Raw genomic sequence first — 18,402 nt, 5'->3', positions numbered from 1 at the left:
GAGTTGCAATGTGTGTCAAAGAAAACTTCGAACTAGTCGTTCCATAGGTCCTTTTAGGACAGGAGTTGCAATGTGTGTCAAAGAAAACTTCGAACTAGTCGTTCCATAGGTCCTTTTAGGACAGGAGTTGCAATGTGTGTCAAAGAAAACTTCGAACTAGTCGTTCCATAGGTCATTTTAGGATAAGACTTGAAATCTGTGTCAAAGAAAGATACGTTTGGTGGACGTCACTTCTGGTAACACATCTGGAAATTGCCAAAAGCTGATCTAAAGCTATTGTTAATCTGAAAAATCCTGCATATACAGAGTTAAACTTGTCTAATAAATGGGATAGAATTTTTGATACTTTCAAAAAATAAACATGATAAAAACTTTTATTGCTTTTTTCTCGACCTACATAGATTTTCTGTCATCATATTGACTACACGAAAAATATAAGCCCCTCTTCTTTATTTTTCTTTCATTTTGCATTTTAAGATATGCTTATTATGTATTATTTGACTGAAGTTGTTTCTTTAGATTTGCTATATTTGTCTTTTTAAATAAATACCAAAAAATATGTTGATCTTGAAGAGACAGATACCAACAAATATTCTGGTCTTAAAGAAACAGACAGATACTGAAAAATATGTTGATCTTAAACAGACAGAAAGATACCAGTAAGCATACTGGTCTTAAAGAGACAGGCAAATATGTTGGTATTAAAAAGATAGGCAGATACCAACAAATATGCTGGTTTTAAACAGGCGGACAGATACCAGTAAATATGTTGGTCTTAAACAGGCGGACAGATACCAGCAAATATGTTGGTCTCTGTTTCTTTAAGACAATATATTTAATGTTATCTGTCTTCTCTTTGAGATTAGTGTACTTGGTGGTACCTGTCTCTTTAAGACCAGAATATTCTTGGTATCTACTGTGATATCAGATAATCATCCCATGAATTACAAGCAATGATGTAATAGCGAAACCAAAACCGGAAGAGCAGTTAGAAACCGGCCCACATACAAAATATGGTTTCAAACTAAATTCAGCTTTCTAAAGTTTTCGTATTATTTGCTATACCACAACCAACTGTTGAAAGATCTTTACTCAATAGAGCATTTGATAGAGTCAGAGTTCTCTTTGGCAGACTAAATGAGTGAAAATCGAGTTCCTTCACCACATTACTTGGATGAGAACAAAAAAGTCATTTTATAACATTTGTTTGATTTAGATGGGTTTTGGTGAGAAAATTACCTTTATGACATGTTTTTATTGCGGATGTGTAGTCCTTTCAGGTTTTGGTGAGAAAATTAATTTTATGACATGTTTTTATTGTAGATGTGTAGTCCTTTCAGGTTTTGGGGAGAAAAATTAACTTTATAACATGTTTTTATTTCAGATGTGTAGTCCTTTCAGGTTTTGGTGAGAAAATTAACATACGTAAAACTAGTAGCCTAGTTTTAGGTTTTGCTACGATGAACGGGAAGTTATATTTTTACGTTACTGTAGTTCTGAAACGAAAACCAAACTCTCCCAACAGTAAATATACCGCTCATCTGTTTCTAAAAGTTACATGGTAATTAACTTTGAATCGAGATTCACTGAAAATATAACGAATTCCTCGAAGCCCTTGGCTACTGTGATTTCATCCCTCGAATCCACTGACTACTGTGATTTAATTCCTGGAATCCACTGACTACTGTGATTTAATTCCTGGAATCCACTGACTACTGTGATTCAATTCCTGGAATCCACTGACTACTATGATTTCATCCCTCGAATCCACTGACTACTGTGATTTAATTCCTGGATTCCACTGACTACTGTGATTTAATTCCTGGAATCCACTGACTACTGTGATTTAATTCCTGGAATCTACTGACTACTGTGATTTAATCCCTCGAATCCACTGACTACTGTGATTTAATTCCTTGAAGCCACTGACTACTGTGATTTAATTCCTGGAATCCACTGACTACTGTGATTTAATTCCTGGAATTTACTGACTACTGTGATTTAATTCCTCGAATCTACTGACTACTGTGATTTAATTCCTCGAATCCACTGACTACTGTGATTTAATTTCTTGAATCCACTGACTACTGTAATTTAATTCTTCGAAGCCACTAGCTACTGGGATTTTTTATTCTTTACCCAAGTTTTCTCTTGTCTTTTGCCCCCCAGTGGCACAGCGGTATGTCTGCGGACTTAGAACGCTAGAATCCGGGTTTCGATGCCCGTGGTGGGCAGAGCACAGATAGCCCATTGTGTAGCTTTGTGCTTAATTACAAACAAACAAACAAACCCTTGTCTCTTCCCTTCTGGAAAAGACTTACTCACTGATTTACTTGTCTCTTCCACTTCTGCCAAAAATCTACTGATCGTTTCACTTATCTCTTCTCTTCTGTCAAAGATCTACTGACTGTTTCACTTGTCACTTCCCCCTTCTGGCAAAAATCTACTGATTGTTTTACTTGTCTCTTCCCTTCTGTCAAAAATCTACTGATAGTTTTATTTGTCTCTTCCTTTACCGGAATAATCTGCCGTCTGTTCCCCACAAACTCCAGAAGAAACAGTCAGAAAAAAAAAATGGCGATGCCCACAGTCGTATGTCAGTGCAATAAGTGTGAAAGGAAATATCTTATCTACTAATTACTACTATTATTAAAACTATAGATAAAAACAATAATAAATATTGACAAATTACAATTCGCCCATTAAAGATTAACATTAACTAAATTTTACCTGAAAATTATTTGTTTATTATTGCTGTAAGCCATGAAACAGGAAGAGTTGAAGACGGTTACAATGATTTACTAGACTGGGCAACATTTTTTATCTACAAAGAAATAAACAGCCCACTCAAAGCTCAACAAATTAACTTGTTCCTCATATTCACTCTCTCGTCTAGTCGAGCTACTAATATCCGCCATTTTTATCCTCCCTATGCCAGCAGAAATATTTTTCCTCTGGTAGGGCTTGGTAGATACCAAATAGACGGAAGGCTTTGAACTGATAAACGAGAGGGAAGACAACTAGTGAACAGTACTCACCGCTAACACTTGTTTACTCTCGGCTGGCCTACACATAGCATAAAGCGCAAAACAAGTTTTTGTATTAAAGGAACCATAAACCCTCAGGCTCACATTCTGGGCACAAACGAAATATTGGAACACTAATCTGGGAAAAAAATGTTTGAAGTCAAACAGCTAGATACGATTGTTTGGATCAGAGCTTGTCACATTGTAATTAACTTATAAGTTTACCATCCCTCGGTAGACTAACGAGGACTTATAACACTAAATTACGGGGTTCGACTCCTCACGGTGGATAGAGTATAGGTAGCCCATTGTGTATATTTCCACTAAAAAAAAACAACTACATAAGTTCGCCATTTTTAATCTAAAAATATCCCTCATTCAGCTAGGCGCATTTTTAGGATAACTTAAAAGTGTTCTTCTGAGCAACCCATAAAAAATTTTAAAGAGAAAAGTCATTCTGTTAATATTAAAATACCAAAAGAAAAACATCGCCTTAGAAGTAATGTAACAATATAATAGATTATGTTTATTTCATAATATAAAAACTAATGTAACAATAAAATAAATTATGTTTATTTCATAATATAAAACTAATGTAACAATAAAATAAGTTATTTTTATTTCATAATATAAAACTAATGTAACAATAAAATAAATTATTTTTATTTCATAATATAAAACTAATGTAACAATAAAATAAATTATGTTTATTTCATAATATAAAAACTAATGTAACAATAAAATAAATTATGTTTATTTCATAATATAAAACTAATGTAACAATAAAATAAGTTATTTTTATTTCATAATATAAAAACTAATGTAACAATAAAATAAATTATGTTTATTTCATAATATAAAACTAATGTAACAATAAAATAAATTATGTTTATTTCATAATATAAAAACATATATATATATATATGTTTTATGTTTATTTCATAATATAAAAACTAATGTAACAATAAAATAGATCATTTTTTATTTCATAATATGAAAACTAGTCTATGTAGAGCCTGTAATAACATATTAACAAAAATTTATAAACATCTACATGGCGGTGCCTGGTATTCCTGCTCTATCAGAGGCAGGAACTCAGGAAAACAGGAATTTCTTAGAATCTCTGAAACGTTTATGAACAGAAAGAAAACGTTTAATACTATTGATATTCACTGTTTAATAGTAGTCATTCCTGTTTATTTTATTTAATATTGGACTCCAACATGGTATGACTCTTCAGTTATTAATTAGTGAATTTGGTAAAGTTGGTGAAACCTCTCTCCTTCTGTTGACAAGTTAGACTTGTTTGTTTATTTGTTTTAGAGCAAAACCACACTGGGCTCGTTGCTGTGTCCATAGCGGGGAATAGAACCCCGGTTTTTAGCATTGTAGGTCCATAAACTTATCGCTGTTCCACCGTGTGACGGCTAGGCTTCTTCTTTGTTGTTGTTTTAACTTTTGAACCACCTGCTTCGTGTAACAGAAAATTCTAACGTTTATTTCTATGTTTTTTATTATGCTCCAACAAGATTTTTCGGCATATCAATACATCATCAAGTCACTTATTAAGTATTCTGTTATATTCCTTACCCGAAGATATATAAAGCCCTTAATTTGATACAATAATAATTTAACAGACTAAGGAAAGCGTCTCTAACAGCTCTCGTGTTTGTATAGTACACATGTACTTGATGACTAGTTGCCTTAGCAGAACAGGTGATATTCAGTTCTAACTGTGGCTCGCCCACCTATCGTGGTTCTGCATCTACATATCTCGCTAGTACGTAATTCAAAGTTCTTTAAGAACGACCCATTTCAACAATTAAAAATGCGTGATCATGAGATTTTTATAGTAATAATAAATGTATTTAAAAAATACTGAAACAATCCGTTTCGAACGCTATATTTGTTTATATATATGTAGTTAATTGTTGATACATTATCACAGTATTCATGTATTATATCTGGATTGTACAGCCTGTCTTTTGTTTGAACATGCAGAACATTAAACGCTTGCAGGGATTGTCTGTTTTAAAATTTTCGCGTAAAGCCACAGAAGGGCTACCTGCGTATACTTTATATGATATGAAATGAATGATGGGACTTTTGCAATCACTCTTATAACTCACCTATGGTCCCAAAGTATTGTGCGCGCCTTTGAGGCAACACTCACCGCCGCAACAGGGCTCGAGCAGTGAATTCTCGGATTCACAGTCCGTGCACGCTAAGAGCTTGGCTACATCCGGCCATGAAGAAACTGATAAAGTCACATAAGCGAGACGATCACGCACTCGTCTGTGACACCTTACTAGCCTTGAAAACAAGATTTCCTGACATATCAATACATCATGACGCCACTTATTAAGTATTCTGTCATATCGATGATCCTCAAAGCCGTCAGTTTGATACAATAATAACTTAAGAGATTCGGAAAGGCGTCCCTGTTATTATAACACTTCCTGCCCAAACAACGTTACCATTAACAAAAAGTTATAAACCTCTACACATGAAATCAAGTTTTAACTGTGACTCTCTCGCTTATTGTGGTATGTCTGCGGACTTATAATGCTAAAAACCGGTTTTCGATACCCGTGATGGGCAGGACACAGATAGCCCATTATGTTGCTAACAAACAAACAATTGAAAATACGAGATCCCGATATTTTTAACCACTGTATAGTGTTGTATCAAGTGTGAACCGGAAACTTTCTTAAAGTTCTGACTTTTTTTGACATTCTTTTGTTAAAGTTTTCCAAGATGAGACGAAGACCAAATTTTCCTTCGTATTATGAAATATACACCTTCATTATAGCCTCGAACTTAAAAGTTCAAAGTTCATAAAGAAAATTCTGCGTTGTATAATTTGAAGTGTTTCCGAGTATTTTTTGCGTAGCAATGAGACTGGCAAACAAAAGTACGAAATTTAATCCATGATGCTCTTGTGATAAAAGGTTAACACGAGAGTTTATAAACAAATAGAGCGTTATATAATCCAAAGATTGTTTACGAAAGTGTTTCTAATAGCTTTGAATCACTGAGACAGACAAACAAAAGTACGTATGCTAATTCATGATCCCCTTGTGGTAGAAAGTGAAACGAGCGAAACCGAAAGCACAAGATACTATTTGTCTGCTCTAGTAGTTGTTTGCTTAGATAGTCATTAGGTACAAAACTCTGCAGGAAGTTTTCAGAACTCACTGTGTGAGGTCATAGCAGGTGTTAGAACTAAAACAAAGTAACCTAATTTTAAACCTAAACTATTTTATCGGCATATCTCATGACATATCTCTTAGCACCGCTGCCTTTTTAAACAGGTTTCACGTGGTTAATAACCATAAAAAATACACAGTTACGTATCTTTCTTTGAAACACATTTAAACCAGTTGTGAAATACATGTATTGTTGAGCAGTTATGACTGGTAATACAGTGTTTTAAAAACCGCCTTAGCTTGCTTTCTTCGATATTCGTAAAGTTATATAAAAATTAGTTTAAAAAAGTAAATAAATCTGTACATAACAGTTAAAGTCAGTCTATTGATGTTAGCTTTATCAAATGGAAGACGTTTTACTACTACTCTACCTAAACAATAATAATCCAATATACCTATGAATAAACCCCCCAGTGGCACAGCGGTATGTATGCGGATTTACAACGCTAGAATCCGGATTTCGATACCCGCAGACCTGCCGCTGTGCCACTGGGGGGGGGGGCGAAATTAATACATAGATGTCCGGATAGAACTGTAGTAAATCAACTGTATATATATATATATAATGCATAGGTCTGCGTCTTTCTTTTTAGTGTCACAAATTACTGTGACGGGCTGGCTAAACTAGTTTCGATGAAATTTGATTGGTTGGACTCCCAGAATTTTAGTTTGAATTGATGAGCAGTTGGACTAACGGTTCGAGTTTGGCAGCCATTTCACTTTAATGGAGCGAGGAGGTCGGCAGTCAAATACGTGAAGACGATATACAGGAAATAAAAGTGATGTTTAGTCACAAGTGTAGCAAGGAGTACCTTTTAATCGTACGGGCTGTTCGTGGAATATGACTCAAAATAATGAATAGAGCGGCTCCGCCCTCATTTAAAGCATTAGTCTGTAAGCCTAACATTAACAGGCACTCCTATTACTCGCTTATGCATTCAAAGTACTTAAGGTATCTTAACGTTCTAGTTTCACTAACCGTTTCAGTATTCACCCACACTTGTCTGCTACGTCCTAAAAATAAGCTGTACGACAAGGAAGCATATTTGTTTATACTTATAATTGGGACATTTTAATTACTTATTATAAGTATAGAGGAGGTGCGTGCTGACTAGAAAAGCTTTAATGTCATATACAAAGAAAACTTTTTTTTAAATTTTTAACAAATGTAATTACTTTAAATAAATTTAGTTTCAAGTTAGTTTCATTTTCTTGTGTTTTTCCGAAGGAGGGCAACTTACTCGGTCAGAAGAAAGCTCATTCATTATGGCCAATTGACCAAAACGCCTTCTTGGCAACTTGAAGACCCACACTCTGATATCTGTCTGGTTAACTTTCGAAGAAGGGCCATCCACTTTGTTGTTAGACGAGCAGAGCGTTTTCCAAGAATACCTCCTGTGGTGGTGGCTACACTTTGCTACATAAATTACCCCCTCAGCGACTTAACCCTAAATTACCAGTGGTCATCTGTTGGTCTTAGCAGCTGTACACTGATTTTCACTTTCCTTACTCTAATAACCTAGAAACTTCAGCACCCCAAGCTTTACTAAGCTGAGCTAACAACAAAAACGTATGTCCTGTAACATATAGAACTGGGTTGGGATGAACAAATCTCCCCCACCGCCCATAAGTCCAACAATGTCACCGCAAGTATAACAGTGAGGGGTGAAAATTATGGAGAGGTCATGCGCACATACAAGAGAAAGTGACATTGGGATTTTTAAAATACCCAAAGATGAATATAACATTTATATGTATATATATACATGAACTTGTAAAATACTGCCAAGACTAAAACTATGGACTAGGCAGTCATTAAATACGATGATATGGTCATAAAAATCGAACAGATCTTTTTGCCAAACTGTGATAACGTATATTCTCTATCAATGAAATCAGTGTTATTATTAGTTTTCGAACGTTCTTTAGCATCCTGTACAACTCATCTTTTCGTGTGTTCCAATTTAGACTTAATTGGATTAGTGAACTTGTAGGATGACGATAGCTCCTGACGAAGCTGTAATAGCCGTAATATTGAGCTAATAAAGATACATTTTGGAGATATAGGTCGTGATTTTATTTACCTTAATAGAAATGTCTCGTAATAAACTTCAGTTTGAGTTAAACGAAGTTAAAAATTAGATGTACTTCCGCAAGGTCCCCAAAAGTCTTCTGTTTCAAGAGTAAATAAAACCAAAATTCAGAGTAACAAATATTTTTATTTCCTGTTTTGAAGTTCATATTTCATGCTGTGTTGTAACCTACTGAGTGCATGATTTTTCTCGTGATTCGTGGCTTGCGCACGTTTTACTGACGTCACGACAGTACAAATTGCAACGTTAAACGACCCTTATTTAACGTCATGTTAGCGTTTACTGACTGACTGACAGACTACATACTACTGTAAAGTGGTGCGAGTGGTTAAAACAGGTGACACCCTTCAGGCGGCCTTAGGCCCTCTTTCGGGGAAAGAGTAATTCATAAGACAACTTTTAACAATAATTTTTGTTTCAGTGTAATTATTGACCTAATATTCGCGATAAATATTTTGCTGGAAAGCAGATATCACGAATATTAGGCCTACTTATGCCATAGCTTCGCCAGCTTTCGACAATTAACATTAATTTTATAATGTTGATGTGGTAATTAATGTTTATCAATACCCGTATATCATGTTCTCTCTGTAAATAAATATATATATATATATAAATATATAGAGATATTTGTGTGTGTGTGTGTGTTATGAAGGAAGGATAACACTAATGATATAGTGAATCAAAAACACACGCCTGCGAATTTAAACTCCATAAAAGTTGTTTTGGTTTTAATAACGGAGTTTCCATGATTCACCTACGCAGATTTCGAAAATAATGTTAATTTTTTTTTCTATCACGTAAGGATTTGTTTCAAATCGGAAAGAAAATAAAACTCTTGTTTAGATCATATTATTATTTCGTTTACCACAATGAACATTTTTCATTATTATGTTTGTTAACAAAAATAGAAACAAACTGAAGAAAAGGGAAGAACATTGATGTCAAACGAATATACATCCTTATTCATCCTGATTTTGTGTATGTGAAATCTACGTCTTTTAGTCTCAAAACTACGTGTTGTGGTCTTCCTTTTATGTATTGCGTTATGACGTTTTGTGAAAAATCTGTACGTGATAGAAAAATTAGATATCATTTTCGGATTCAGCGTACAGGAATTACTGTAGAACATGTAAAAATTCCAAGACAATAAAACCATCGCAGGCCTGTGTAATCGGTTCAGATCCTAAATTACAAATTATTATAGGCTAGAGTATAACGGAAGGCATAAGCATAAAACATTATTATTACACTATTGGTATAAACTTACACTGTCGGAGCTATTTAATAGGTTTTCAAGCGTCTCAAGACGTTTTTAGGGAGGACTATGAACATGTTTTGTTTATACATGGTTATACTGATAAGCTTTCAACGAATACTAAATATACGTCACTACTTGAAGCTAACAGGTAGTGTTCGTGTGTTCCCTGAGCAAGGTATACTCTATTATTTATTGTTACTTTCATTAACAGCATTGTTTACAATGTTCAATATATCTAATATTATTATCTTTAATTTTTATTATTACACTTTTCACTATAGAAATTGTTTTACATATAAGTAATATGTGGATTTAGAACTAACCTTAATCTCTTAAGCTAAGAATATCGTGAGATATTATTGGGTTTACGGCCGAACACATCGTTAACAGCGAGGGCACCCAACTGACGAAACAATTTATTCTGATTTTCATAAATATGAATGTAAGAAAAGTATATTAAATTAGGTTTCATTTTAGGCTATCTCCAAAAGGTATCTTCTTCTGATCGAGAGTTAATGCTGATAATTTATAAAAATAAAAACAAAAAAAAATGACAGGATTATATTTGTATTACTTCGACGTTTGTGTTTTCTGGACAACACAAATTTGTTTCCCAATGTGAACTACACAACTGATTGTTGTAATATATCAAAACCTACATTTTTAAAATGCAGATTTTATTAAATTAAACACAAGGATTGTGTTGTGTTACGTTTTATTGTTAGCCCGCGATGTGTTGTTTTTACTTTGAAGTTGTGTTGTAGCCATTCAAAAACAAGATTCGTGTCCAACGAAATACATCTGTTATTTCTGATATAAAGTGTTTTTTTAGAGTGTAAGTTTAAATTCGTAGAAAACAAAGTGCAAGTGTTCTATCTGATGATATTTGGATGTGAATCCAAACTGGATAGATCCTCTTCTTGTCCGAGTGACTTAGAGTCTTGTGACTAATGTATCAGTTAGATGAGTGAGAACCCGAGTTCGAATACAAAGTACGTAAGAAATAAACAATTCGAATATACAAATATAACACGAGAAAATGAAAACTTTGGCACAAGTGAAATAGATAAAATAGGTTTAAATCCAGGGAAGACTGTGTGTTATTTATGGACGAGAGAAGAGTTTTTATGTAAAATGTTTCTTTTATACATAAAAACTCTTCTACCGTCCCTAAATAACACACAGTCTTCACTGGATTTAAACCTATTCTAACAAAGTACATAGTTTGAAGATCTAGGAAGTTAAAAAGGATGTAACATCGAATGATCTAATTAGAATATTTTCCCTATTACCAAAGACATGTTCGAATCCCACTTTATTTCCAAAGAATGTTGTTGTTTTGTCACACAACAGCACGTTGTTACTTAAAATTATTTATATCAAACCTAATCCTATTTTCTGCTGTAATATGTACTGTATAAAATATTACTCTACAATCATAGTGTTATTTTTTTTTCACTCCCCCCACCCTCAGGAATTGGAATGGACGATACGTTTGTTCTTTTGGCTGCATGGCGTCGCACGGACCGGAAGAAGCCCGTGGAAGAAAGAATGTCGGAGGCGTACATGGACGCCGCCGTATCCATAACGATAACGTCTCTCACCAACTTTATATCTTTTTTAATCGGAATCATAACACCCTTTCCATCTGTCCAGATCTTTTGCATCTATACAGCTGTGAGCGTGCTCTTTGCCTACATCTGGCAAATAACCTTCTTTGGAGGATGCATGACGGTTTGTGGACTTGCTGAGGGTCGAAATCTTAACAATATTTTCTGTGTCCCTGCAATTCCCAGATCTGTTGCAAGTGAGTATTTACTGTAAAATGTAAACGTAGTATAAAATGAGGATGGCAACCCTTTATTAGTTCTGTGTGGTCTCATAGAAATATAATACGTTGTAACTGTATTGTATTGAAAACAAAACTGGTTTCTTTGTTGTAATGTGTAAGAAAATTCACTTCAGAGAAATGTCTCACATTCGTCAGTTAATGTGTGTTTGCAATAATCTCAATTTCAAGAATTAAGAACTGAAGATAATACTTCTTAAGCGTCATCCAGTGTAAGCGCAAATACATATGTTGTTTATGTTTTAAAATACAATGGTACGAATTTCCAGCTTGTAAGTATTCTAAAATATACGTATTTTTCTCGCAAAAAACTGAGATAGTAATTTACGTTATAACGACCAAAACTATTTCAGAAACATTAAGACGTGAATACAGGTTGCAGCTTATACGAGTTGTTTTGGAAATGACATTTTCGAAACATTCAAGATAAACTAGTAAAACTGTAAAGGAAAAATTAAAATTCTTGAAATCGGAGCATAGTGAGCCCAGCATGGCCAGGTGGTTAAGGCACTCGACTCGCAATCTGAGGGTCGAGGGTTCGAATCCCTCTCACACCAAACATGCTCGCCCTTTCAGCCGTGGGGGCGTTATAATGTGACGGTCAATCCCACTATTCGTTGGTAAAAGAGTAGCCCAAGAGTTGGCGGTGGGTGGTGATGACTAGCTGCTCTCCCTCTAGTCTTACACTGCTAAATTAGGGACGGCTAGCGCAGATAGCCCTCGTGTAGCTTTGCGCGAAATTCAAAAACAAAACAAAACCAAGCATAGTGATCAAAATAGCATCGCAAAAATTAATTACATTTCCTGTAATTCAAGCGCAAGTGATGAAATGTATGTGAACTTTTAAAATATATCGCAGAAAGAGTAGTTTAACTTTGGAAAACCGAATCATTATCATTAAAAGAACACCAGCAGATATGTTTTTTACTGTGCAGCTTGGTGGTGACATCTCAACAAAAGTTAACTACAGACTTCCGGCTTATTGCCCCACTAAACAGAAACTGAATTAATATAGATTCCACGAATTTTATTAACTTCTTCATGTACTTTTTTTGTTTTTGAAGTTAAGCACAAAGCTACACAATGGGCTATTTGTGCTCTGCCCACCACGGGTATTGAAACCCGGTTTCTAGCGTTGTAAGTCCGCAGACATACCGCTGTGACACTGGGGGGCCCTTCATGTACTTGTGCATATGTTACTTTAAAAAGCCGACTTTTTGGACGACTAGATATTGAAAATTTATTGGGGATAATAAATAGCTAGACAAAACGAATCACTAAGTTTAAAAGTTAACGGTTACTTTGTTAAATTTAAATGGCCGCAACCAGAATTTTGGTGCAATAAAAAAAGTTAACCCATAATTTGTTACATTGTCTAAAATTAAAATCAGCTAGCTAAGTTCTTCACGTTTTTGTTATTGCAGTTATTTTACTAATATTTTTACCGTGCATGATATTATTGGTTTTCTACGTAGTTCGTGTATCGTGAAAGGATGAGAAATAGAAGTATCGTAAATAAACTGTGAAGTTTACATTAAAACTGACGACTTATTTAACTTATTTTTGATAAACATTATATTAAGTTAGTGTAGTAGCTGTTTCGTAAATAGATGCACCCCAGTGGCACAGCGGTATGTCTGCGGACTTACAACGCTAGAATCCGGGTTTCGATACCTGTGGTGGGCAGAGCACAGATAGCCCATTGTGTAGCTTTGTGCTTAATTACAAACAAATACAAATACAAGTTCGTAAATAGGTATCTTTATGGTATACCTCATGAAACCCGTGGAGCCAAATTCAAGTTTGGTGTTAGGGTTAAATATTAATAAGACAAAGAATTAATACATAGAACTCGCTTAACACATGAAATAATCAGATTCACAAAAGTTTCAGTGTTCGTTAATGCATATTTCCTTGGTTCAGAGGTCAAACGTAGAGTAGGTATATGTCTCTATTTCGTATTTAATTATAGGCAACTTTAAACATAAATAATGAACTGCCCAGTATTCATTGGCTTCAAATAATTATTTCTTATTAATTACAAGTGTAACAATAATCAAAATTAAAGAGGTATCACAAAATTAACGTAAAGTTTTAATTTATGGTGTTTTTTTTTCTTCAGTTTCAGAAAAGAAGAATGTGATATTCCGACTCTTATGTGCTGGTGGTGTTAACAAAGATGATCCAGACAACCCAATGGATAACAGGGATCACGCTCTCATGGTCTTTTTTCGAGATTCATTAGGTAAATTCCTCAGCTACAAGTCCGTAAAGATTTCAGTACTTTTGGTGTTTTTTATCTATCTGGGAGTTGGAATTTGGGGTTGTACAATGGTCAAAGAAGGCCTTGAAAGACATAGACTTTCACGGTATGATTCATACTCCGTCACCTTTTACAACATGGAAGACAAGTATTTCCGAAAGTATCCATACCGTATTCATATTGTAGTAGCGGAAGAACTGAACTATGCAGACCCTAAAGTACAAGAGAAAATAGAAAATATGCTCCAGAAGTTTGAAAGTGCCAACTTTATTGCCAAATCTTCATTGACTGAGTCTTGGCTAAGAGCTTATTTAGAGTTTCAGAAAGATGATAGAGCTTTTTTCTTGTTAGATGGTTTTAACTTGACTATAAAGGAAGACTTTATAAAAGCTCTCCGAAGTATATTTTTCAGAATGCCACAATTAGACCAATTTAAGAAAGACATAATGTTTAATGAGAATGGGACATCCATCTTGTCTTCTAGATTTATGATACAGTCTCAAGATATCCTAAATGCTAATGAGGAAAAAGACATGGTCCTGAAGTTGCGCGAAATTGCTGACAGTTTTCCTTTTAATGTAACTGTATTCCAGCAATATTTTATTTTCTGGGATCAGTTTATTCTTGTTCGAGGGACGTCTATACAATCTATTTCAGTTGCTGCTGCCGTAATGATGGTAATATTGTTGGTTTTCATTCCTAAACCTGTCTGTGCGATGTGGGTAGCCTTTTCCATAGTTTCTATCGAAGTTGGAGTCATTGGGTATATGACTCTCTGGAATGTCAACTTAGACTCTATTTCCATGATAAATTTAATCATGTGTATTGGATTTTCTGTCGATTACTCGGCTCATATTTCGTACGCCTACATATCCTCAGAAAATAAGATGGCGGATGAACGGATGCGGCATGCTCTTTATTCTCTTGGAATGCCCATTCTACAGGGAAGTTTGTCAACCATCTTAGGTATAATATCCCTTGCCTTTGCACCTTCGTACATCTTTCTTACTTTCTTTAAGACTGTCTTTCTTGTTATTTTATTTGGAGCACTTCATGGTAGTCTGCTACTTCCGGTTTTACTTTCGCTTTCTGACTATTGCTATTCGAAGGAAAAAGGTTCTATTGCAGAACTTTGGGAAATTCCACGTGCCCTGTATCAGCCACAAAAGCTTGGATTGTCTGCTGCTCCACTGTCGTTTAAAGACAGTTTAAAAATCCCTCGACCGTCTCACATAGCGGCGTTAAGTATTTCTGACCTGCAACCAGCACAAGTAGATAGTGGGAAAGAATCTCGAGAAACATCTAGTTGTAATAACAGTGGAGACAAAGACTTTGGTATTGGTACTAGTGGGGAGGAGAGTAGTGAGATCAGCTGGAAGGGAAGAGACGTGGATCCATTTTCTCAAACCCAACATAGCACACAGTTCGTAGGATACTCGAGCTGTAAATCTATTGATAAAGGTGAATGTGACAATCCAGCCTTTGAAGCGGAAGAAATCATAGTGTATGAGCAACCACACCCAGCACTATCTTCTCGAAATTCCTCCAGAATGACTCTGTACCATACCGATAGTCGAACTGGCCTTTTTAACGCCCAAGACAGTGGGGAACAATCTTTTTCTAGAAACAGCTATTCAGGGTTATCAGCAAGAAATCTTAGAGAGTGGACCTACTCCGGTTCCGGGACAAGGGACAATATTTATGACAGTCCTCTTTCATTTGAGACTGGCCACATGAACCAGGGTTATGAGCAACAGAATAATCATCCATTCTGACAAAAATTAACGTACTAATACCAAGTTATTTGGGATCCATAATAGGCCTAGGTCTTGAAATGTTCTTTAATTTTTTATGATAAAACACTCATCGGCTCTCCCTATCTAAATGCGTCATTTGCACCTTCTAACGCTACCCATTACGAATACTTGGCCAAAACGTAGTTATTATCCTTATAAAATAATCATATAAATAACCCTTTGTCTGTAATGTAAACTTTTGTTGTCATATTTGTTTTTCCAGTTTTACTACTAAAGTAATAGACATTATAACATTTCCTAGTCAGATTTATATTAGATTCAGCAAAGACGTTCCTTTAAAAATAAAAAGTGGAACCCTCCAAGCATTTCTTTGTGGGAAGGCCTTTGATTCTGCAGAAGGAGAAAAAAAAATCACATTTTCTGAGAAAATGTTTTATTTGTCGTTTCATTAATAATGTACATTTTCCTTGATACATCAAGATGTGGTAATTATTTGTTGTCGTTGTTGTTGTTGTTCAACAATACTGTTCTCGTTGCCATATTTCCTTCCATTCGTTTTTTTTTCTTCTGTTAAATTAAAATAAATACAAAAAAAACAAACACTTTTTGATATTTCATTCTGAAACTAGAAAATGGTAAACTTTTTCTTTAGGGTGTTACAAAGTTCCAAGGTGTTGTAGGTAGAAAATGACAGTGAAATACATCAAAGCTGTTGGTGTGGAAACCCTCAGTGCTTACATCTCAAGCATTGTTAAAATTTTAGCAACAAACAAGCTGAAAGTTTTAACGTAGAACATTTAAACTCTACATTTACGAACATGTATTGGAAGATGGCTATTTTATATTATTTAAATCTATTATTGAAGCTGTTGTTTTTTTCTGATTTGGCCTAATAACACATTGCATGTTAAAGCGTGTAATACTTCAATAACGTCGGACGTTCCAAAGATTTTTTCAAAGCAAATAAAATGTGTTTAATTTCTGTTAAATGTTTTTGCTTCGTCAGTAAAATACGAGTAAAATACCATTGCCTTTTCCTTGGGAGTTTGATGTTATTGTGAATTAACCGATTTATTTTTTATAAAGATAGGCTCAAAATGCCTTAAAAAATTAATAAATGTGTATTTCATAACTAAGTGTAAAAAAATAGGAAAACGTTATTCCCATTTGATTGAATAGCAGAGTTTCAGTTGTTTTGTTTCTTTTTTAAATACGTTTGGTTTTTGTACAATGAAGACTAATGTTAATAATGTTTATGACAGGTTTGTTCGCCAACTATTGTCTTTTTGTTCTCTGATCTGAATAAATTGTAGTTCAGACACAGACCTCACGCTCTGTCCATTCTTAATTTAATTAACTTGCTTGATAATTAAGTGATTAACTTGTTTAATAATTAATTGATTAACTTGTTTAATAATTAATTGATTAACTTATTTAATAATTGATTGATTAACTTGTTTAATAATTAAGTGATTAACTTGTTTAATAATTAATTGACTAACTTGTTTAATAATTAATTGATTAACTTGTTTAATAATTAATTGATTAACTTGTTTAATAATTAAGTGATTAACTTGTTTAATAATTAATTGATTAACTTGTTTAATAATTAATTGATTAACTTGTTTAATGACTAAGAAGAAGAACATTCCCAATAATATAGTTTTTAAATAAAATATAAAAATATAAATCAAAAATATTAACATTAGGATTTAGGATTAGATTAGGATTTAATATTTCATTAAATTGCATTTATCTTTATAAGATTAAATTATGTTCTACTGTTTTATAAAAAAAATTTCTAGTATTATTATTTCATAGTTTTCTAGAAGTCGCAAAAGAGTCATATTACATAGCTCGTGTCTAAGAGCCCCCTGGTGGTTAAAGCGCTCATCTCCAAGTCTGCGATGGGTGCTGTTGGCCAGTTGCTTTCTCTCTCTGGTCAATAGTTCAATAGTCTTAGTAGCTTTGCCATAATCAAACAAGTAAAGTCTCGTAGTTAAATATTATTTTACTCTTTACAAAAAATATGATTTTGAAAATGCTTCTGACCGTGATGGCGATAGTATTGTATCGTAACTATCAAATATTAGTAGAGAATTCATTAAATTATTCACTTATTTTCCATTCATTTCTCGATACTTAGATCGAATACGTTTCAAAAATCATCTATACTAAGTCTTTTATTTACATTTTACTACGCAAAATAGGCATGTTTTACTTGAAATGCAATCAAAAGTTAGACACGAAATCTTATTTATTTGAGCAATACTACAAAAATAAAGTTTCAAAAAAATATATATATACATTGTCAATTTTTAATAAACTTAGTAATTTTAAGGGTAGCACACTGTCCTTGGAATTTTTCTGAACCGTTGAAAACAGGTTAACCAGAATTCGAATATCTAGTAGATTTTAAAGATAATTTAAAAGATGCAAGATTATGGTACATTTACGTTGTTCAAGATCTGTTTCCTATAATCATTTTCTGAGTTTCACCTATTACTAATTGATAAACGGGTACGTTTTTTTTAAAGCACAAAGCTACACAATGGGTTATCTGCAGTGTGCCCACCGTGGGTATCAAACCCATATTTTTAGTGAATAACCCCTCGACCTTACTGGGGTGAAATCAAGTAAGAAATTGGTGTTTCGACATCACCTACACCAATCATATAAAGTTTAAAACTTGTTTGGGTTTAAGAGCAAACCTACACAATCTGCGAAGCAATTTGATAGTTATCAAATTTCAAAATTGATTGAAAGTAGCTTATCATGATATACCCCCTCTTCCCCCCCCCCTCGTGGCACAGGAGTATGTCTGCGGACTTACAACGCTAAAAACTGGGTTTCGATATCCGTGGTGGGCAGAGCACAGATGGCCCATTGTGTAGCTTTGTGCTTAACTTCAAAACAAACAAACAAAACAAATTATAAATATTTA

At 34.1% G+C, this 18,402-nt stretch overlaps 1 protein-coding gene across 1 annotated transcript in view; it reads left to right on the top strand.

The window, feature by feature from the left end:
* Positions 1–15,813, top strand: part of LOC106468898 (patched domain-containing protein 3-like) — a 20,423-nt gene extending 4,610 nt beyond the window's left edge. The window contains exons 2-3 of the mRNA XM_022397260.1: positions 11,064–11,396; positions 13,561–15,813. Coding sequence (XP_022252968.1) covers positions 11,064–11,396; positions 13,561–15,476 — 2,249 coding nt within the window. The 3' untranslated portion in view covers positions 15,477–15,813. The remainder of the gene's footprint in view (positions 1–11,063; positions 11,397–13,560) is intronic.
* The last annotated feature ends 2,589 nt before the right edge of the window (positions 15,814–18,402 follow it).

Source organism: Limulus polyphemus, unplaced genomic scaffold, assembly GCF_000517525.1.
Source record: "Limulus polyphemus unplaced genomic scaffold, Limulus_polyphemus-2.1.2 Scaffold3208, whole genome shotgun sequence".
NCBI classification, from domain to species: domain Eukaryota; kingdom Metazoa; phylum Arthropoda; class Merostomata; order Xiphosura; family Limulidae; genus Limulus; species Limulus polyphemus.
The sequence above is the reverse complement of the archived record's forward strand: the minus strand, read 5'-3'. Positions and strand labels throughout refer to the sequence as shown.